This window comes from Equus asinus, chromosome 17 (genome assembly GCF_041296235.1).
Source record: "Equus asinus isolate D_3611 breed Donkey chromosome 17, EquAss-T2T_v2, whole genome shotgun sequence".
NCBI classification, from domain to species: domain Eukaryota; kingdom Metazoa; phylum Chordata; class Mammalia; order Perissodactyla; family Equidae; genus Equus; species Equus asinus.
Window position 1 is genome coordinate 32,066,843 of NC_091806.1, and position 23,827 is coordinate 32,090,669.

Here is a 23,827-nt window from a genome sequence, read left to right on the forward strand (position 1 = left end):
TGTGCTGGTAGCTCCTGCCTGTCCTCTTCCTGGTCCCACCTTTATCAAAGGAGTCTCTTCCTGATCTTGTTCCTTTTCTTTTTATTGACTGGACATTTTGAGACTCATAAAAAATGCTTGTGCATCAGATGCTAAGAATAATTACCACAGTTTCTCAGCCGCAGAGAGCTGGCAAAGGTCATGCCAACATGCAGACTGTGCCAATTGCTTCTTTGGGCAACGCACTTGTCCTACTTACTTTTCCCCTAGGGTTTCTCTTGTGTTAATGATTAAAGGGAGAAACTTGATGAAGCACCTGACCCCAGAAGGGCAAACTGTGGCTACAAGGGGCCTTGTTTTTACCTGGGTGAATAGGTTCCCATTATACCATCTCTGGGTGAGGCATTGGCAGGGAGCCCTGTATTTACAAAACGTCTTTCTCCCAGGTCACAGCTGGTATGGGTGGCAGAACCTATGAATCATGACATTATTCTGACTGAGAAAACCAGACCCTGCAAGACTGGTGACTCCTCACGAGACAAGTCAGAACTAGAATTCAGGCTCCCTCAGCCATTGTTAGTGATGGCCCGACAGGTCAAATGCTTTTAGAAATGGGGATAGAAGAGAAACCTTTTCTACTCCCACATTAAAAGTGCCATTTTCAGTATCAGCAACAATTTCTCCTTGGGGACCAAGGTCAGCCACTGATTGGATACAACAGTGTTGGGTCCGAACATACTAGCGGAGTCTTGTGCTGGAGCCGGGAGCCCACAGATGGAGGATATTCCCCCATCTTGCCTGTGCATGCATGGAGGATGGATGTACAGTAACTACAGGTAGGAACTTATCAAAAGAGAAAGAGGAAGAAAAGATAATTATGAAATTAGAATCCCTCGAGCTTCTTGTCTTCAGGTGGCTAAAGTCATTATCCCCATATTTTTTTTTTTTTTTGGTGAGTGATATAAAAAAAACAGATGAGGAAGTGGAAGCTTAGAGAGATTCAGAGACTTATCCAGGATCACACAGCTAATCAAGGATGGTGGTGGGGATGCAGAAGGGGATGGGGATGAGGACCCAGGGGTCTGGCTGCCCCATGCAGTGCTTTTTTTCTACACCTTCAGTCTGAGATGACGATCAGCGAAAAAGCAGAAGGTCATGAGCAAAGAAAGAACAATGAACAAGGAGGGAAAGAGACTGTTGAGGGAAAGGTGATGTGGGTTTCAGGTGAGGAAACTGATCAGGTTCACCTGGTCCACACCCATCCCAATGCTGCCAAATCAATTTTTTTTCAGTTTTCATGTGCACAGTGGTTCAGTTTAACATTGACCTTGCTGCCCAGGTGCTTCCAGCAATATCAAACAATCTCTCTACAGCTCAGCACCAGAATTTTGCCATGGCTTCCCTTAATTAATTAGCAAAAATATCCAGCACCATCACTTGTCATGATGAATTATAAAATAGTTCCTTTTCGTATGCATATTTCTTCTGCTAGACTCTGAACTCCTTGCTGACTCTTGAACACACTAGAGATGATCCCACCTCAGGATCTTTGCACTTGCTGTTCTCTCTACTAGAATGCTCTTCCTCCAGATAGCTGTATAACTTGCTCCCTTGAGTCCTTCAAATCTTTGCTCAAATATCACCTGCTGATGAGGACTTCCCTGATCACCCTACTTAGAATTGCAAGCAGCTTCCCTAATATCCTTTTCTGCTGTATTTTTCTGCATTGCACTTATCACCATCTGACATAATAAATGTTTTCCTTTTGTGTTTTATTTTCTTTCACGCCCAAACTATGTAAGTTCATGAGGGCAGGGTTCTCTGTTGTGTCTTTAGTGCTTAAAACAGTCCCTGGTGTATAGTAAGTCCAATAAATGTTTGTGGCCTCAATGACAAGTGAAGGAATGCGCTCCTTCAGGTTGGACACATCTATTACAGTTCCCGGCACCAAACACAGGCACGATGTCAGTGGAGTGAAAGAAGACAAACTTTGTTTCTTCCAAGGTTTCTATTAAAAGTATTATGATAATTTACTATTACCTCCTGTGGCTTCACAGCTCCCTGATCCCTTTTGTGAAGGGAGTGTTTTGGCAACAGTCTCTCCCATGTTCAAGGCCCTCAAATAAGCTTTGCACACTTTACCGAGCTTTTCTCTGATTACCCTGATAGACTAAGTTTGCTGGTGGGTTGCTCCTGTGGCACCCTCTTGGCTCTCTTTTGAAATACACAAACCACTTATTAATGTCTATTTATTCCCAACAGACCTTAACAGTTTCAATAGGGCAGAGCCCCTGTGAGCCTTTCTCACTGCTCTTTCCTGCACTGCCTGACACTTGGTAGACAGTTAATGAGTATTTGTTGACTGAAAGGGCCAGGTATTGTCAGCAGTGCCAAGGAGAGATTAAAACACGTTCCTTGACCTCAGGCACCCGAGTGAGCATTGCTGCAGGGAAATCCCCTTCCTTCAAGTGCCTCAGTGCACACATCTTTCGGGAAATTCTTATCTGAAGATTCAACATTTACAAAATTATGCACTTCCTGGGGTTCCAAGTTTGAATAGGCAATTCTGCTGTTTATTCAGTGCAGCAAAATTACAAAACGCTATCTAGATTTCTCTATATTTAAAAATCACTTCTTTTAGGTCTTTCAGCTTGCAGGAAAGAGGTAGAGATGTGGGTCACCAAAAAGCCTCTTTGGACTAACCAAATAAAATTAATAATAATAATAATAGTTACTAACTTCATTTATCCTAATAGATGAGATTGTATTAAACACATAGAGTACAGAGCCTAGGATTCTCAAATATTTTTGTTAGCATTTTATCGATTCCCATGATTTACATTTTTAGGTATTTAGTCTCTTTCTTTTAAAGTCTTTATTGGGTTTCTTATTACAAAAATAATACATTTTTTTGCTACTGAAATTAAAGGATACATAAATATATAAAGTAAAAAAGGGAGAGTGCTTCTTTCCTTTTCCCTCTGCCTCCCATTCTCATTGCCCAGAGGTAACCACTGTTACTTTTTATGAATCTTTTCATGCTCATCAAACATTTATTTGCTTACTTTTAAACAAAAATTGTATCATATTTAACATCATTTTCTGCAACTTTCTATTTTACTTTACATTATAAATACCCTTGCAACTTATTATTTGCAGGTATGCTTTCTTCTTATTAAGAGGCTGTATAGAGTTCTATTGTATGGAGATATTCTTATTTATCCATTTATTTCCCTAATTCTTTCCAATGACAAACAGTGTTGGGATAAACATCTTTGAGCATGAAAAATTATGCAGTTAGAAAGAGAATTGCTGGTGGATTTGTCCTGTGTCAAGTAGACAAGCTAAAGCCCCATTTCCCACAATTTCTTTCCTTGCATAGTTTTGATTCAGTGTGAGCCACAGGAAATATTTTGCATGAGTTTGGAAGAAGGAAGTGAATGAAGTAGAAGCCATCTTCCTTTCAGGCTCTGGAGACTGATGCAGAGCGCCAGAGGGTTGCAGAGAGGGAGACTGTCACATACCTTGTCACTTCCCTGCTGGTTCACCTGGCTGTCATGGGACCATACCTTGACTGCTACTACTTCAGCTCCTGCCAGGTGTCCCCAAAGCTTCTCCAACATCTGGGCCAGGTGCAATGTTTAATTTCATGATGAAGGGTGCCAGCTTCCCTGCTGTCCTCCTCTACCCGAAGTTTGTGAAAATATTCTCTCACATTTGTAAATTAAAAAAATAAGTAATTTTGATCCAGCCAGCCCTGGAGGTCTACTGGTTAAGATTCAGTGCTCTCACTGCCACCACCCAGATTTGTCTCCCAGTCAGGGAACCAGACCACCCATCTGTCTGTCGATTGTCAGACTGTGGCAGTTGCTTGTTGCTGTGATGCTGGAAGCTATGCCACCAGTATTTCAAATACCAGCAGGGTCACCCATGGTAGACAGGTTTCAGCAGCGCTTCTAAGACTAAGACAGACTTGAAAGAAGGACCTGGTCACTCACTTCTGAAAAAATTGGCCTTGAAAATCCTGTGAACAGCAGCAGAGCATCGTCTGATATCGCACGGGAAGGTGAGAGGATGGTGCAAAAAGACCTGGCAGAGTTCTGCTTTGCTGTACACAGGGTCACTAGGAGTCAGAACCCATTCGATGGCATTAAAAGCAACAAAATTTTGATTCATATATAATTTATTTTTGGTGTCTTGTGCCAATTGTTCAGATACTATTTGTTGGTTTATCCGTTAATTCGAAACTTCATCTTCATATCATATTCCACATTTACTTGAGTTTTTTTTTCGGTAATTACTTTTTCTCTCCCCAGATATGTTTTAACCCTACAGTAATATTTAGCCTAATTTCTGAGGCTTTGGAATTTATTTTCTTATCTGTCAGAGAAAAATATCTCAGTCTTTTTCAGAAATTTCTTTGCTTTTCTTATGTACCTAAAATTCTAGATAAACTTTAAGATCAGCTTGTCATATTGTATTGTGTATTAGTTATCTATTGTCATAATAACTCATTGACCTAAAATAATAAGCCTTTTATCATTCCTCCTGAGTCTATGGGTCAGCTAACCAGTGTTTCTGATTTTAGCTGGGGATGCTCATGCATCTGTGGTCAACTCTGGATTGGGTCACAGCTTGACTAGGTTGTCTCACATATTCAGAAGTTGGCTGGCCATAAGCGGTCCTCGGCTGGGACAACTGGGCTGTCCTCCACATGGTGTCTTGTTCTTCAACAGGCTAGCCCAAGCTTGTTCACACAGCCGTGACTGGGTCCAAGAGTCAGAGTGGAAGTGTGCAAGGTCTCTTGAGGCTGAGCCTCACAACTGAGAATGCCATCCCTTCAGCTGCATTCTAGTGGACAAAGTCATAAAACAGGCATATATTGAGAAGGTGTGGAAATAGACTTACTCTCTTGAAGGGTAGAGCTGCAATCACCTTGCAAACGACATGCTAAAGGGAGGCTCTTGATTGGAAATTTTTGTATAATTTTATTTTGGTGTGTATATGTGCTATCTGATTCTGGTTTGGTATTAGCGTTGCTATATCTAAAGAGTATTCAGTGTTTAAATATTACAGGAATTATTAGTTCTTTGCAGGTTCCAGAGAACATTAACCTAAAAACTATCATATTCTGATGCCTTTGATGGGAGCAGGGCTTTGACTATTTCTAGACTCCAATGGTGTATTTAGTTTTCTATTTATTTTGTGCTAGTTTAATAATTTGTATTTTCCTGATAAATAAAGTATGACATTTAGATATTCAAATTTATTGATATAAAATCATGTAGGATATTCTCTTATAATTTTTATTAGGCAATATTTTAATCATTCAGAAAAACATAGAGAATATTCTGAGGAACATTCGTGTTCCCTCCATTTACATTTGCTAAATCTTAGCATTTTACTATATATGCTTAATATTTAAAAAAATAAAGCAGTAATGATATACCTGAAACCTTTGTGTACTCTCATTTCCTTCTCCTCCAGGGGTAACCTCTATCTTGAATTTGGTCTTAACATTCCCACACATGCTTTATATTTTTACTATGTATTTATGTTTCCATAGTAACCCAGAGTTTATTTGTATTTATTTTAAAACTTCACATCTATGGTCCTATAGCGTTCATAATGTTCAAATTTCTAGCAATTTGTTGAGTATAGTGGTTTTGAAAGTTGTCCATATTGATATACGTAACTCTAAGTCATATTTAATTTTTTGTTGATCTGATAAGTATGAACTGTTCTTTCTCATAATTTAAAATAACCTCTACAAACTGTTTTTTTCTCATTTCTCAGTCCTAGGGTCATGTATTTGTATTATTTTCTGTCTCTTTTTTATCCAATGGACTGTAAATATGTTTACTATGGTATTGGTCACTTCAAAGGGTCAACTCCTGGTTTTATTTATCAGATCCATTGAAAAATTTGTCTTATATATCATTACTTTCCACTATTTCTTTTTCTTTTTCTTTTTTTTACTTCCTTTTAGTTTCATTTGGTTTTTGTGTGTGTATTAGAATTTGCTTGCAACACATTTCATTTATTTTAGTTGTTCAATGTCTAATAAATGTATTTGCAAGTATAGTTTTTCCCCTTTACCACTATTGCTACAATTCACAGGTTTTACTATATACTTATCTGTGTCAGTTATTTACAAATAGCTTGAAATCTTGGGATGAGTTCCACTTTATCTTGAGTGTAACTGGACAGACCATTTCAATATATCAAAAAGGTTGATATTCCTTTTGGCTAAACTTTGTTAATTTATGTGTGCCTTACACTGTGATCAGAGAATGCATCTTGTAGGACTAACAAACATTTAAGTGATAATTTGGTTGAGAATTGAATTCTAGATTCAAAATCATTTTCTCCAATCTTTGTAGATTGTTTTTTTCCTTTGACTTCAGCATTCAGTGCAGCAGATAGAAATTTAACGGAAGACTATTTCTTATAGATCACTTGTTTTTGTTGTTTGTTTTTTTCTCTTCCAGAAATGTGTAGTATATTCATTTTATCCTTGAGTCTAGAAGTATGTCTTATTTTCAGTATTGGTATCAGGATCTTGGTGAGCTCTTGGGATCTGAAGTCTTAAGATTTTTTTTAAGTGCAAGGAAATTTCCTTCTATTATTACTTGAATTTTATTATCCTGTTTGTATATTCTCGTTGAGTTTTTATTAAACAGATATTTATCTTGTGTTCCTCTTAACTTTTTTTTCCTGATTCTTATTTCCCCTGCTGGTATTTTTGCTTTATATTCTGGTAGATGTAATAGTTTTATAATTTACAATCTCAATACAGGTGTGCAAGAAAAACAACTTCTTAAAATTTCATTTTAACTGAACTCAATCTTTTTTCCACTGAAGGAAAGAAAAATGAATCCTTTCCAATCCAAGGCAACTCAGACACTGATTAAACATGATCTATTCAGGATTTAAACTCAGTTCAAAATTCTCTCTCCTCTTTATTCTCTTCTTTCCCCTGGGATTGATCTAAATTCCCAGGGGTTTTATCCATCCTTCTGGCATTAGAAGTAGGACATTTAGTACAACTAATTCCCTCTGTCCTCACTGTCTTCTGTACAAAGGTAGCTAGTTCTGGTTCTTATTGTTGTATGCTTGTATCTGCTGCTGTCCATGGCCAATCTATGGCTTCTCTTAAGAGACATATACTCTGCATTCTCTTTGTGTGGCCCTAAAGCTCCCTTGGTTTTCCAACCCTCTAATGAATTTTTTATACTGAGGTGTTAGGATTCTGTGAAGTTGTTCTTGGTCCTTCTGCCTCCATCAATCATTGCTGGTATGTAGCTCTGCTGCCATGTTGAATGCAGAGAATCCCTAGAAGACCTACCACTATCCTAGGAAGTAAGGCACAGGTACCTCTCTTCCAGACACCTCTGAAAAATGGGATGGGGGCTTATATCACCTACTGACACCCTCTGGGACTCGTCTGGGGTTGGGGGATGTTGGGGCACTGACTCTTTCTTAACAACATCTATAATGTATACAACTATAATTTAATCAAGGTACTCTCTGATTTTCTCCTCTTCTGCCTGCTGCTAACATTTTTTTCTTTTAACTAAGAAAATGACTCTTTATCATAGTGTGAATTTTAGATTTACCGTATAAATTCTCTGTTTCCTTTCTTCCAGGATTGCTCTTTATATTAAAAGATTCTTTTTGAGGAATTTCAAGGAAAAGCTTTTATTTTTCAACATAGTCTTTCTTGCAATTAAAAGCTTTAGTGTTGACTACTATTGTTTTAATACGTTAAAAAACCTATTTAGAAATTTAATTGATTCCTTTAGTCCAGGATATATTAAGGCTGCTTCTGAAGGGGAAGTGCATGAGAAGTAATTACCATTTCCTGAATCATGGAAGTAAAACAAGGCCTGAAAAGAACACAGGGTATTGGGTGGTGCGAATTGATAAGGAGGAGGGAAGCCAGTGTTTAAAATCCAAAACTATTACTTGATCGAAATTAGCATCTCATCTTTGAAAATACTAGATTTTCAGATGTGTCTATGATTATTTTGTGGCCATTGTCATAAAACCGCTGTTTTATGCCACCACCATGACTCCCATGATATCTGGCAGAAGCTGGTGACTGCATATGTTAGAGGATTTGACAAATGTAATCCTATCTACACATTTCAGCTTTTCCCTCTCCTTCCATGGCCCTCATCAGTTGACTTCATTCACTATGACCTCACATTGCTGCTGGCACTGACCTGCATGGATAGATTCCTCTAGCAGCTGCTGCTATATATGATTTCTCTTGATATGATTTCTGCTACTATATATGATTTATCCTTGATATGATTCTGACCAGACTAGCTGTGATCCTGTTTACCTACCTGTTCATCAACAAGGTCATCTAAACATTTGCAAATCAGGTCACCAGGCCAAGACCTGCTCTATCTTTGCCTCACATATAACTACAGTTGGGTTGATCTTTGTGACTTGAACTTTAATCCATGCATGCAATGATTTAAGCAACTCCCTGGAAGGAGAAAAGGCTTTGACAATATTGTAACAGTGGTGAGCCCCAGGCTGAACTTTCTGATTTTATAGCCTGGGGAACAAGGACGTGAAGGAGGCCCTGAAGAAAGCTCTTAATAAAGCCAAGTTGTACTAATTATCATCACAGCTCTCCAAAATGCTCATCAAAACCCTCCTCTGTTGTACTAATGATCTGGGCTCTTATTATCATTTGCAAGTGTTCGCAGCACACAAGGCATTGAACCAGGCCCCCAGAGGTAGAGAATCTTCCAGAAAGGAGTTTCTCATGAAGCCTGCTTCCAGGGAAAGTAAGGAAAGACAGACGCAGGATATCAACAAAGAGATTCTATATTTTAATGAGGAGAAATATTAACAAAGATTTGAAATTAAATTATGTAATGGCAACAACAGGGAAGGTTGACAACAGCAGTAACATTAAATATTGAGCTAGAGTAGAACAAAATGGGATAGAAGGTGAAGTGATGACAATTGCGTAATAGATTTATGAGAGCTAGCATCCAAAGAAAGAATGCTTTATTGTCTATGAGGATATTTCATTACATAATTAGAAATGTTACATTTTTTTTGGGTGATTTATAATTTTATTTTTAAGTGAAAAATTACACGTGCTTGCCGTGGTGCCTGGCACATAGTGGGCACTCAGGGGTGTTGGATATAACTGCGGTCATCATAATTATTATTAGTGGAGTCTACATTCGTTAAAGACCAGATAGAAAGTTTTACTGCTATTTTAAAGTAACCAGTTGTTGTGAACTCTATAATGTCATTAAATGTGTAAAGATTAAGATAGGAAGTAGGAAGAAAGACTGAATTTGAGAAGTGGTCCAGGAAACACCTTTCCAATGGTGAAGACTGGCTTTACGTTCTCTCATTCATTTCTCTTTCATTTGATTTCCTCCATAACTTTAGGAGACTGGTACTATTATTGCCAATTTACAGATGAGGAAGTTGAAGTACGGAGAGATTATCCATATTTTGCAAGGTTGCACAGCTAGAAAATGGTGGAGCCACGATTCAACACAGGCAGTCTGATACCAGAATCCATAGTCTTAACCAAGACTTATAATGTCTTCTCTCTGGTAAACTCTAAGTTATTAGAAAATGCTAACTGAAAGAGAAAAGACTAAAAGAGAAGCTATCTGCAATTAGGATTAAAGAACTCTCGGGCATGAAAAAGATCTAATGGTCATGATATTTTCTAATACCTGTAAGGGGCACTAAACTGGAGTGACCTATCCCCACTAAGGAGCAGATTCATGGCCTAACAAGGCACATTTCTTAACTCAGGGTAGGGGCACATGGTAATATTTGCCCAGTAGGATCTCAGAATTGTTATGGACCAGTAACTGCCATGTGCCTGCCATTCTTCGTCTTTTCTAATGGGTATGCTTACTGTGGTTATATCCTGCCTGCTTCATCAATCTGTGTTGGGTGTTTGCAGGCCCGGCAGATAACTTGTCTTTTTAGTTCATAATTCTCCAGACCAAGGGGAGCTGAGTCTGGACTGATAGAGATCACAAAATCCTAGACTTTGATCCCAACGATGTAATTTGAAGCTTGTGGAGGAGGGGAGTCTTAGGGTGGTGATGAGTATATTTTGCATGTGGTTGGGGCAGTAGGATGTGAGTATTTACAACGATAAGAAAAACTGGATTATTGTTCAGAAAATATTCACTCCACTCCTCTCCCACTGTGAATTGAACGTACTCCTCTGCTCCAGGATGTTGACTTCACCATGAGACTTTCTTTGGCTGATAGGCATTAGCAGACTTCATGTAAGCAAAGACTTGAAATGTGCTTTGGTAATGGGGCTTTGTCCACTTGTGCTTCTGCCATTGTTAGAAGAACACGTCCCAGGTAGGCTTGCTGACTCAAAGATGATGAGAAACACGTGAAACGAACCAAACTCTGGCCTGGCCAAGCTAGCCAAGCCTAGCCTAAATAAACCAAATCCTGGCTGACCCATAGCCATATAAGAATAAATGCTTATTGTTGTCACTGCATTTGTGGGTGTTTGTTACACCACAGTGGCTAAGTAAATGTTCCATGGTCAAATGCATTTGAGAATTGCTGCATAATATATACTTAATTTCAGAGACTTATAGAGTATGTTATCATGCTAAAGTCTCTGAGAAATCCTTTAGTAAAGACAGTTAACTTTATTTAATCCAGTTTCTCAGATATATACAAACACTGAATTCTTTCTCAGTATGCTAAAAGTAAAAAAAAAAGTTAAAGATTAGCTGGAATTTGGCCTAATTTTCTTCTATTAGAGAAATTTCTCTTTGTTAAGGAAAACATCTTAACAGGCATCTTGATTATGAAATTTAGGAACCTCTAATGTATGGTCTAAATGGAAGGTATTTGGGTATTAAAGATTTAGATTATCGTGAATAACAATATATATAGGATCTTGAGTCTTTTTTTCCCAATGGATTAGATTGGATAGGAGTTTGGAAGACTGGTGAACTGGGAGAAGAGAGATATAAGTAAAAGATTATCTCAGCAGAGAAAGATAGGGGGTCGTATGTTAGCAGGCAGGCTTAGGTTGAAGGTGAGAAGCAGCCAGAGACAGATTCTTTGTGATGAGAATGGCTGGGGAATTTGTAGCACAATGACATCAATTATTCGGTTCTAATTTCCCCCCTATTCTGTGTAGTACTGTGAACCTCTTAAGTTTTCTACAATGTCTTTATTAAAAGTCTGTTACCCAAGCTAACACTGTGTTAACGTTGCTTCAGAGAATGAAGGAAAAAGTCTTGGCATGATGTGGTACTGGCAAGAGTGAGTGGTCATGGGAAGTGGACACAACTGTGGAGAGTGCTTTAGTGGAAGCAGGAAAACAGAGAGCCGTGCAAATGTGATAGTGAGAACCTTGAGTGTCCTCGAAAATTAGAGGAAGGAGTTCTAGACTTTCTGTTGCACAAAGGATGGGGATGTGGCAGAGATTTTAGCCCAAATATTTGTTTGCACAAATATCCATGTGTTTCTGCACATTTTCTAGCATCCCCTGTAGCTATGCTGAAGTCATGTGATGGGGCTCTGGTCACTGGGATGTGGGTAAGAGTGAGGCAGATCACTTCCAGGCCTGATCCTGAGTGATATCCTACATGACCTTTCCCTGCTCTTCCTCTGTACTAGCAGTCTTGAAGGCCACTTGTTCCAAATGGCATAGCTACAAGATGGAGGAGAGCTACCTAACCCGCACTGGGTTTTTCATGGGCAAATATAAATTTCTTGTGTAAAGCCACCGTGAGTTTAAGGTAATCTGTTAATACAGCACAGCCCAGAACACTCATCTCTTCACCCAGTCAGCTCTGGAGTGCATGTGCATGTATTTCTGTGTGGTCATAAAAAAAATGTCCTCTTGGGCATCAAGGGCTGTGGCCTAGGCAGAGTCCATTAGCAACCAGCGTGTACAGGACAGACAAAATTTCTAGTCCACTCACCAAGAGACTCTATGACCTTGGTCCCCACTCTTGACCTCTGTTTTGTTATCAGTACAAATGGAGAGTCCTACAATATCTCTTAATCCTGCAGGGCTCTTGTGAAGATAGGCAAAGAGTGCTTTGACATGGTTGAAGATGCTCTGCAATATTAGATCTCATTAAGAGGGCTTCCTACATTTTCTTTCCTAAGTGGAGAGTTGAGAGGAAAGAAATGGAATGTCCCTAGATGATTAAAAGACATTTATTAAGCCTGCTGCCAGGAAGCCCCTTGGTCTTGCCCTCCTTTTCTGGCATATCTCCAGTGCTGTGCTGGACCATATTAGCAACAGAGGCAAAAGGAAAATCAGTGATACTGCTGCTGTGTTTGTTCAAAATTTTGATGTTTTGTTCATCATGGATATTTTGCATTGCTTTTGATTTTTTAATAATATCACATTATCATTTTCCTTGTTTACTAATGTTTTGGTGCCACCTTAACTTTTGCACCTGAGATAAGTGCCTCAGTCACCTCACCCTAGTCCTGGGTTTGCCTAGTATCATCTTGTACAGCTGCCAAAGTCCCACTCATTGTCCCAGCAGTAGTCCCTGGAGTTGCCTGTCCCTGTGAATATGCTCATGTTGGTTCCCCTTCCTGAAGAGTCTTGCTCATCATTCTCCTTCTCTCCTGCCTCTGTCCAAAATGATTGTCAAATTCCACCTCCTCTTGGAAGCCCTCCCTGATCTACCCCATCCATAAGCGATCTTGCCATACACTGAATCCCCATGACATCCTACCTACACCTCACTTAAGAGGTTAGTACTTGTTATCTTCTAGGAGGGATAAATTATCACGTATATGAGGTTGCACATTCCTTGTCTACAGGCATTTTGTTTTCTCTTTTGGAGGGTCTTGCTTCATTTTGCATCTCTTGTTCTTCATTTAGAACTATTAGCACAGTGATGAATCAAGGAACTATGTGTTCTCATTTTCTCTTGGTTCTTATAATTGTCAAAGAGAACAATTATTCTGTTCTCCCCCATCTTCCTTATTTCCTTTTCTGAATTGAGACTTGAGTGACTTAACAAAATGCTTATGAATTTGGGGCTAAAGAAATACTACAGTGTCAAAGATGCAGAGAGTTGGCAAAGACTATGCCAACAAGAAGAACTTGCCAATTGCTCCTCCTGGCAACATCCCAGGTTTTTGTTTTCCCTGTGATTTTATTTGCTTTTAAAGAGGGGGGGAAAAGAGAGACTTAATGAAACTCCTGACCCTTCCCTAGGGAGGGCAAACTTAGAAGACATGATGTGTCTTGTTGAGGTCTTTGTGTAGAGTCCCCAGTGTGTCCTCCTGGATAACGTAGATCAAAGCCTTGAGTTTACAAAGCACCCTTCTTCCAGGACATGGCCACACTGATAAGGGCATCAATGGGTACAGTTTCTCATATTGTTCTGACTGGAGAAAAGCCAGAGACATCTCACTCCTCAAGCAACCGTGCAGAATGCAGAGCTGGGATTCAGGGTTTTTAGACTCCACCAAGTGGGTGTCTCATAGGGCTCTGGAAGCTGGGACTGGGACCAGGTGCCTTGTTAAGAATCCACATGAGCAATAATTGCCTTTCCTTAGAGAACACTTTAGCCATCAACTGGGGACTTCAGAGCTTTTGTAGCACCTATTAGTATCTTCTCCAAAGGAGATTTGCATTGGAGCCAGGAGCCCATGGGAAGAGGCTGTTCTCCAACCTCTGCCATCCCAGCCTGCATTTGAACAAAAACCAGGGTGAAGAATGCATCTTAATCAGGTTTACCAAGTCATGGAAACACAAAGATTAAGGGAAGAGAGAGAAGAAGGTGCTTGACCGATCAGAACTGACGAGGGACTTGAGGATGATACGGTACAGGGACTGACATTCAGGCAGCTATGACATTGTTGTCCCATGTTGATTCAGTATTTTTTGTATATGAGGGAAGGGTGGGGGGAGTGGGAAGGACACTGAGGCCTGGAGAGATTAAGAAACTTACTCAGGGTCATAACTGAGCGGGTATGGAAGAACCACCCAGACCTCCTGCTGACCAGCACATTGGTGTCTCCTCTACACTCTTAGGATGTTTCTCTCAGCAGTAGAAGAGAAATGACCTTTTAGAGACAAAGGAAAATTAGTGGGCAAAGAGAGAAGAGGACTGTCCAGATAAAGGTGAAGTGGAATTCAGGTGAGAAAACTGATCCTGAAAACTGATCCAGAATACTGGTTTTCTTGGTTCAAGCTCAATTCAGATCATCAGATCCAACTTCTTTTATTTATCATTTTCCCCAACATGGCAGACCAACACTAGAGTAGCTGCCAAAGTCTAATGCTTTAAAGATGATCAAATATCTTCTTTATCCTGCTGCACTGCAACTCTGCCAAATGACTTTCTATCCGTTAGCACAAAAGTCTCCATCAGCCTTCAGACATGAATAGACTGCAGTGCTGGTATTCATGATTGTCTCCTTAAAGGTAGACTTTTCCTGAGTCCTGTTGCACTGTTGGAGTAGACACGTGATGCATGTGAAATCCTGTTATGAGATAAATAGTGCTGCTGTGTGCAGTTTTATTCCTAATGACAGTTCTACCATTTACTAGCTGTGCAATCTTGGGTGTGTTATTTAAACTCTTTCTAACTCAATTTTCTATCTGTAAAGTGAGGATAATAAAAGTTCTTACCTTATAAAGTAGTTGTGGAGATTAAATGAGTTCATGTATAAATCATTTAGGTTAATTTCTATTATTAAGGACAATATCAGTTCTTACAAAATTTATTTTTGGTAATCTAGTTTTGGTAAGCTAAATAAGACAGCAGCTTTCTGTTAAGTAAGCACATTGTTAAGTTGAGAATGGGAAGGTAAACCCAATGATGGCTTATCACCTTCATGAATGTTGATGGATTTTAATGAGTTATTAGCCTTCGTATATATATATAAATTTCTTTTTGCTGAGGAAGATTCACCCTGAACTAACATCTGGCACCAATCTTCCTCTTTTTTTGCTTGAGGAAGATTAGCCCTGAGCTAACATCTGTGCCAATCCTCCTCCACTTTATATTTGGGTAGCCACCACAGCATGGTTGACAAATGGTATAGTTCTGCGCCTGGGATCCGAAACCATGAACCCAGCCACCCAAGCAGAGTGTGCTGAACCCAACAACTATGCCACAAAGCCTACCCATAGATATGTTTTTTTCTTTAAACATTTTCATAAAAATAATCACTTGAATGTGTGTACAGTGCCTTCTCTTTGCAAGGTGATTCATATCTCATTTGATAACTTTGTTTATTCCTCAAAAACATGTTAAGCTCTTACTCAGTGCTGAGCGCCAGGGGCACATGCCCTGACCAGGGAAGACAGACTCAAGAGAGACTTGCTGTAGGAAGTACTATCTGAACTGAGGTTTGAAGGTAGTGTAGGAGTTGGGCAGGACCCTGAGGATGGGAAAGATAAAGTGTTATGGAAGGAGAGGCCTGCAGACAGCACAGAGATGTGAGAGAACACAGGGGATTAGAGAAGCTGCAAATAATTCAGTGCGGCTAGAGACAGTGTGGGAGGATGAGATGTGGCTGTGGGTGTGAGGAGTGAAAAGTAAGAAAGGGATGTGAGGAAGGAAGTAGGCAAGATCTCATGGAGGGCGTTCTCTGACATGCCAAGGAGTCTAAATAATATCCTGTCCTTGATGGGGCACCATGGAGAGATTTTTCACAGGGGGTGAGACAGGATCAAATGGAAGCCTTTGAAATACCACTCTGCCCACAATGAGAAGGAAAAATTGGCAAGAAGCAAGTCAGAAGGCAGGGAAAACTGTTAGTTACATGGCTGTTGTTTTGATCCAGGTGAGAGATAAAGAGGGTTTGAAACATGGGAGGAGCTGTGGTCATGGAGAAAAAGGGACAGAGTCCTGAGACTGATATTCCCATGGTAGGCAGGACCCCATGTATCAACTCCTATTGGAGCTCTAGGAATATTTTGGGTAAGAGTGAGTAACTGACTTACAGGGACTCACACAGCTAGTTAGCAATCAAGATCGGACAGCATGCATTCTTATTCTGAAATATTTACCGGTATTGGTTTTCTTGCCATACTAAGTCGACTCTATGTCACAGAACTCCCTTGGTAGGAGCTAAGACTAGTCATCTGTGAAGCTCCACACAGCACTTGGCATATTTTATCCATAGTACATATTCAATGTAAACTAGAAATACAGTTAAGTCTTATTTATAGCTTCCTAGCTTTCTTCTCATCCTCAGTACCTCTGGCTTCATGGAAAACAAGAACCTCACCTTGGTGACTGAATTCCTCCTTATTGCATTCACTGACTATCCTGGATGGACACTCCCTCTCTTCTTCCTGTTTCTATTTATCTATCTCATCACCTTATTGGGGAACTTGGGCATGATTATCCTGATCCGTGTGGATCTCCGACTCCACATCCCAATGTACTTCCTTCTGAGTCACCTCTCCTTCATGGACATCTGCTACTCATCTGTCACTGTGCCTCAGATGATGGCCATGTTGTTGGAGCATGGGATTGTTTTATCCTACACACGCTGTGCTGCGCAGTTCTTCCTCTTCACCTTCTTTGGATCCATTGACTGCTACCTTCTGGCCCTCATGGCCTATGACCGCTATGTGGCTGTATGCCAACCTCTGCTTTACGTCACCATCATGACGCAGAAGGCTCGTTTGGGTTTTGTGGCTGGAGCTTACATTGCTGGTCTCTTCAGTGCCTTGGTGAGAACAGTCTCAGCTTTCACTCTCTCCTTCTGTGGAACCAATGAGATCAACTTCATTTTCTGTGACCTCCCTCCTCTTTTAAAGCTGACCTGTGGGGATAGCTATACGCAGGAAGTAGTAATTATCGTGTTTGCCATTTTTGTCATTCCTGCCTGCATGGTGGTGATCTTGGTGTCCTACCTGTTTATCATCTTGGCCATTATGCGGATCTCCTCAGCTAGAGGCAGGGCCAAGACCTTTTCTACGTGTGCTTCCCACCTTACCACTGTGTTACTCTTCTTTGGCACCCTCATCTTCATGTATCTGAGAGATGACTCTGGCCGGTCCCCACAGGAGGATCAGGTGGTGTCTGTGTTCTATACAACAGTGATTCCCATGTTGAATCCCCTCATCTACAGCCTGAGGAACAAGGAAGTGAAGGAGGCCCTGAGGAAAATTCTAAACAGAGCCAAGTTGTCCTAACCATCACCAATCTTGGAAAATTCTGAGAATCACCTCTTATGCAGTGTTAGCATTCTGGGCACTCATTATTTATAGCATGCTCAATGCTTAAATGTATATGACATGGTACAAGGTATAAAAAAGAACCAAAACTTTTAGTTCCAGAGAAAGAAAGGAAGAAAAGGAAGAGGCAGCCTGAGAAGAGATTGGGGTGCAATCTCTAACTTCCAGGACAATGGCAAAAGAATCTGAAGTTAAATCCTATGTAATCCAGTTGTGCACACCTCACTGGTCTGTGACTATAAAACAAGATTACATTTTTTTGGCAAAATTTTCTATGAAAGATTTCCATCTCATAGAAATGTTGAAAATAATGTATAGTGAACTCCCTATACCCGATACTTAGTTTCTGCAATTGCTAATATTTTGTTATATTTGCTTCATCACACATATACAATCTATTCATTTATCCACCCATCAATTCTTCCATCAATCTACCTTATTTTTTGATCCATTTTGAAGTGAGTTGCAAACATCGTTGTTAGTACTTTTCCCTCTTGTACACTTTAGAATGATATCATCGATTAGGATTCAATATTCAGATTACATTTATTTTTAATGATTAGAGTAGTAGTTTGATGGTCCAGTCAATAAAGCTGACCCTTCTCAAAGTATTCCTCAGACTCTTGTAGTAGTTCACAGGTCTGTCTCACATGAATAGCTAAAAAGCGCCCACAGTAACATGTCTGTCTATTGTTATCGCCACCGGAAATATGACCTGATCTTTCTTCTACCTGTTCCAGCTCCCACTTGTCAAATCGTTTGCCTGAGAATCCATCTGGTGAATTTATATCATTCCCATTGCCCATAATAGCGTCTGTATCTCTCTGTGTTCCGCAGCAGTTCAGTCTGTATCCAAAGCCTCCCAGAGTCTGTTGGGTTTCTTTCCCTCCAGCTTTATTGAGAAATAATTGACATATATAAGTTTAAGGTGTACAGCATTATGGTTTGATTTACACATATTGTAAAATGATTGCCACAATAGGTTCAACTAACATCTGTCATCTCATATAGATACAATAAAAAGAAAAAAAAGAAGAGAAAAAAATTTTCTCCTTGTGATGAGAACTCTTAGGATTTATGTTATACATTATGTATATATTACATCCCTAGTATTTATTTATCTTATAACTGGAAGTTTGTGCCTTTGACCACCTTCTTCCAAATGCTCCTTTCCCCACCTTCTGCCTCTGGTAGCCACAAATCTGATCTCCATTTCTATGAGTTTGGTTTTTTGCTTTTCTTTTGTATTACACATATAAGTGAGATTATACAGTATTTGTCTTTCTCTGTCTGTTAACATCCAAAACATATAAAGAACTCATACAACACAATAGCAAAAAAAACAAATAACCCAATTAAAAAATAAGCAAAAGATGTGAATAGACATTTTTCCAAAGAAGACATGCAAAAGGCCAACAGGTATGTCAAAAGATGCTCAACATCGTCAGTCAATAGGGAAATTCGAATCAAAACCACAATGATATATCATCTCATTCCTGTTAGAATGGCTATCATCAAGAAGATAAGAGATAATAAACGCTGGTATGGATGTGGAGAAAAGGAAACCCTTGTCACTGTTGATGGGATTGTAAGTTGATACAACCACTATGAAAAACAGTATGAAGGATCCTCAAAAAATTTAAAATAAAGCTACCATACGATTCAGCAATTCCACTTTTGTGAATATATCCAAAGGAAATGAAAACACTAACTCAAAAACATATCCACATCCCTACATTCATAGCAGCATTATTTACAATAGCCAAGATATGGAAACAATCTGTTGGTTCTTGATCTTCACTTCTCTAACTGTAGGTACCTCAATCAAATCCAAGGCACTAGAAAGGAACAGGCCCCACCTACTCATCATTTTCTGTTCTTTCTTTGATCTTTGTTCCTGGAACTCAAGCTCTTTTTCTCCCTGCCCCTTGGATTTCCCAAAAACAAAGTCTCAGGTATATGAATGATATAAACCATGTGGAAACGTATAACCGTATCAACAATATTATGAACAGAGGATGATTCCAAACTCAGCCAGCCCAAAATGATGTGGCACACCTGGAATTCCAGTAATAGGACTTTAAATTGAAAGAATCAGATAAGCAAAGCATGGAACATTCATAGTGAAGGCATACAAAGGATATTCAACTTAAGATCACTTATAGTAAAATACTATGCCTTTAAATCTTCAAAGACTTTGTGTTTATTCTAGAAGACAAGATATACAATTTTCAAGAGAAATATTTGATCCCTTTAACGGTGGTTTGTCTGGTTATTAAAACCCAGGCTGGAAATTTACAGTTCTTGTAAGGGGGATAATTAATAAATAGTTCCTGTGTCAGTTGTGTTACAGGTGGTGGGAAAAGTTAAGGAAGTAGTTAGAAAGCTTGGATTAGTTATATGATGCTCCCTCCTGATTGAAAAAGACAATTTTGAGTCTGTGTGAATAAGAGTAGTATACTGAAGAGTTATTTGCTCTCTTAGAATCTGCCAGAAGGCAGGGAGTTCATGACGAATTGAAAGGGACTACTAAGAGAATGAGTTTCCAGGATTAAAGAGACAATTTAATGCCTTCTGATTAAATTCTAAGCAGGCAGTTAAAGACTTCTATTTTAGAAGAAAGGGCTAACTGAAAGATCTGTAGGAACTAGTGTCTACAAAGCCCCAGTGGGACTTCATTTACTTTTTACTCTATAAAGACTGCTCAGGGAAAGTTTAAAAAAATGCTTTCCACTTAAGTATGGAAGCAAAGACAGGATTAATTAGGCAATTTTAAAGAATAGTTGATAATAGGGAGGTTGCCTTGTTGTAAATAGTGTTAGTATCTCCTTACATCTTGCTATATCTTGTGTTAAAGTCCTTCAATTAAAGCAAACTGTGATTGTTTTTGTTGAGTTATTTTAATTCTAAAAGTCCTGTTTTAACAGAAAATATACAGCTGACGATAAATCATTCAAAAGTCCGCTTTTGGATATACATACTTAGGCAATGCTAGTCTACAACAACCAGAAAACACTATCTACTAGGAGGTTTTGAATGTGGCTCTAATGGCTAAAAGGAGAATAAAAAGGTCTTCTGGAGAGAGAATCTTGGATATCCAGCTCAGTAAGGGGATGGCAAGTATGATACCATACCCACACCCTGCCTGGTCTGAAGCCTGGCACTCGGCTGCACTTCCCCCAACTCCCTTCTCAAGTTCCTGCCAACACGTGGTTTCCTCCAAGGAGACTCCCCTACCATAAGCCAAGACCTCCAGGAGCTGTCCAAGAAGGGACTTGGTATCATGGCCTCTTTGGTGGCTTCAGGAGACTCTCTCACTTTTTTTGGCCCCAGACCTAAAATAGGGGTCCTGGACACCACATTGCTTGGTACCAGAGATGGGAAAAGAAAAGCTACAGCCCTTCCAGTGGCAGTGCAAGTTGGTAGATATTACCTTACATTGGTTGCAATATGCCGTGATTTTCAAGGTGCCAAAAAGGGGTCTGATTCCCTCTTAAATCCCCTTTCTTTGCTTCCAATTCCTTTGCTTGAAGTTAGCCTGCTTGACTTTCTCTTCTGGAGACTGTAGGATATGATTGAAAGAATGCTGGGTGGTGACTGCCACTAACCAGCTGTATGTCCTTCCATAAGGGAATTCCCCATTCTATACCTCAATTTCTCCATCAGCAAAATGGGGGAGAGTTTAGAATAAGAGAATTCTGAGTCCCTTTGTGGTCTGACACTCTATATATCCAGGCTTTAACTCTATTAAAGTGTAAATTATTTGAGAAGAGAATCCTCATTATGCATTGCTAGCCACTTTCTTCAGAAGGAGACTGCGCAGAGCCCTCTCTGAGCACGGTTTAGGAAAGGGAGTGAGCACCCAAGAACTAGGTAACTGAGAAGTATGGGAATGGGTGCCAAGGCCAAGGAAGATGGAGTGGCCAGAGACAAACTTTCTACACTTCACATTGGCCCTAGGAATTTGGGCATAAAGCTTAAAGAAATCACTAAACAACAATCGTCTTTCTGATGACCACAAGATTCGCAGGCAGGATGTAAACATGAACTGTATCCAGTGGCAGATCTGCTTCCCGTGCTGCCTCTTGTGGCCTCCCCAAGTCACTGCTCAGCCACCACCCCTGTGGGATTTTGTGAGGCACAGTGGGAATTTCCCTGATTCTTCTTACCTTAGCATGTTGAAAATCTATTCTTTTGTGTTTCCAGAACAGCATCCCGTCTCATCTGGAAAATGCTCCTTTCTTTACTCTTGGTTCACACAAGTACTTCCATTTCCCTGTAGATCCTGTCTTTCTGGTCTTCAGTGATTGACCCTGAGGTAGGCACCTGGCTAACATTAGGCTAATCCTGATACCCCATCCCTTGGCCTTATGACATCTGAGACCTTCCATAGGATTTTCTTTAACTTGGCATCGGAAAGAGTGATTTTCATCTCCTTTGTGGTGGAAAAGCTGGGACAAGTGAAATGTGGACACAACCAGTGGAAGGAGTACGTTTAGGAAGAAAATAAAGCTGGTTTTCAGAGACAATTATGGGCATTGGAGAAATTTCTGATGTCATGGAGTTACCAGTCTCATTTGTCCCTGAGATCTAGCCGCAACCTTGCCTGCCCTCCCCATGGTTTTGAGAATCTTGTCATGAATTCATCTGTGTGTTCAAGCCATCTTTTGTTACTTGTAACTAAGAAGCTCCCATTAAGAAACCCAGGGACTCTAAATCATTCCCATTTTAGGCTCTCATTCTTCACATTTGTGAGGAGTTGGATTGGACCTTAAGTTCCTTCTGGCTACATCATTCTGGGAAGTTCAGGCATAGAAGCTCTGAGAAAACTTATAAAAGAAGCAATGCAAGAAACTTGTCTCAGGCCTGCGTACCCCTGAGAGTATTAGGGGATAAGAAGGGCAGATATGCATTTTTAAATTTAGAAAAGAATCAAGATGAATTTGCTTGATTATCTGGTTATCTTTTATTTGGGGCCTCTTTTTTTTTTTTTTTTTTTCTTATTCCCAAAGCCACAGTATGTAGTTGTATTTCCTAGTTATAAGTCATTCTAGTTCTGCTATGTGGGATGCCACCACAGCATGGCTTGATGAGTGGTCATAGGTTCATGCCCATCATCTGAACCAGCAAACCCCTGGCCCCCGAAGCGGAGTGTGAGAACTTAATAACCCAGACACGGGGCCAGCACCATGGGGGCCTCTTCTGTATTTGAGAGAAATAAGGGACCACTGGGGAAAGTGCCAGTTAACCAGTTTTGCCTTAAAAAGTCATGGATTGGGAATCAAATGAACTGATATAACTGCTGACTGTCTTCCTATTTGGGGACCTTAGCCAGTTCACCTTTGAATTGGAAAGATGGGTTCATTGACTTCTAATATCCCCTTGGTTTTAGTATCTTATAGGAACCTATAAAAATTCTGCAGTTCCAGAATGTGTAAAGTGAGGGCAGTTCACCAATGATGAACTATTACAGTATGTTAAGTCCTTCCAAAGCAAATTTATGAGCAATAGGTGGTCCTCCGCCTTGAATTGGCATGAGATCCACATAACTATTGATGGGGAAAGACAGTATAGATGGATTCCAGGGTGACTGCTGAGGATATATTCTCCTTACACCAAAACCTGCAGTCCTTCCTAGGGCTTCTCCAGGCTGCTAGTCATGACTCCTTGGCTACAAAGAACAGATATCTACTTTAAAGTAGTTTAAGAAAAGAGCTTTTTTGGAAGAAGGAGGGTTAACCTCCACAATCAACTCAGATTGAGTTTTCCCCTTACCCAATTATTTGTGCTTAGAAAGGTGAGGCCATATGGGGCCAAGGTGGATGGTGAGTCCATTCTTTCACCATGGCTGTGAGTAATACTTAGAAGGAGCAAGGGCCTGGACAAATACCCCCCAAATTTTCTACCACAATCTGCTCACTCTGAAACTTAGATTCCATATCTAAGCCCAGTCTCCTTCTTTCTAAAATGATAGAAAGAAAATACATACATAGAAGGAAGGATTCCTCAACTATTCCCAAACAGGGAGTGCAGAGACATCCTCATGAGGGTTTGTCGTGTAATATAGGAGTTAAGAGTGTGCATTCTGGAGCCGGACTGCTTGGGTTCAAACCCTAGCTCTGCCCCTTACTGTGGGAGTATTTGTGATCCACTTCAACTCTCTGTGCCTAAATTTTCTCATCTCCTTAAAACAGGATAATAATAGCATCTGATAGGACTCTAGAGTGGATTAAATGAACTAATACAACTTTATCTATCTATCTATCTAACAATCATCTGTCATCTTAGAAGAGTGAAGTGGCATATAGTAAGCCCCTTAAGTAGTCTTTGCTATTATTGTCCTGTCCGATTTCCCTTTCATGTTTTTTTTTTTTTTAAAGATTTCATTATTTCATTTTTCTCCCCAAAGACCCCCGGTACATAGTTGTATATTCTTTGTTGTGGGTTCTTCTAGTTGTGGCATGTGGGACGCTGCCTCAGCGTGGTCTGATGAGCAGTGCCATGTCCGCGCCCAGGATTCGAACCAACGAAACACTGGGCTGCCTGCAGCGGAGTGCGTGAACTTAACCACTCAGCCACGGGGCCAGCCCCCTCCCTTTCATGTTTTAACTCAGCTCCCACCATACCCTG

The 23,827-nt window shown here is 40.0% G+C and overlaps 1 protein-coding gene and 1 long non-coding RNA gene across 2 annotated transcripts in view; both read left to right on the top strand.

Annotated features, from left to right (window-relative positions):
- Positions 1-579: 579 nt before the first annotated feature.
- LOC123277845 (uncharacterized) overlaps positions 580-23,827 on the top strand; it is a 65,185-nt gene continuing 41,937 nt past the window's right edge. The window contains exon 1 of the long non-coding RNA XR_006515080.2: positions 580-815. This is a non-coding gene — a long non-coding RNA (uncharacterized lncRNA). The remainder of the gene's footprint in view (positions 816-23,827) is intronic.
- Positions 16,220-17,155, top strand: LOC106822555 (olfactory receptor 9Q1-like). Its single transcript, XM_014827800.1, has one exon. It carries the CDS (start codon positions 16,220-16,222, stop codon positions 17,153-17,155), a length of 936 nt encoding a protein of 311 aa, XP_014683286.1.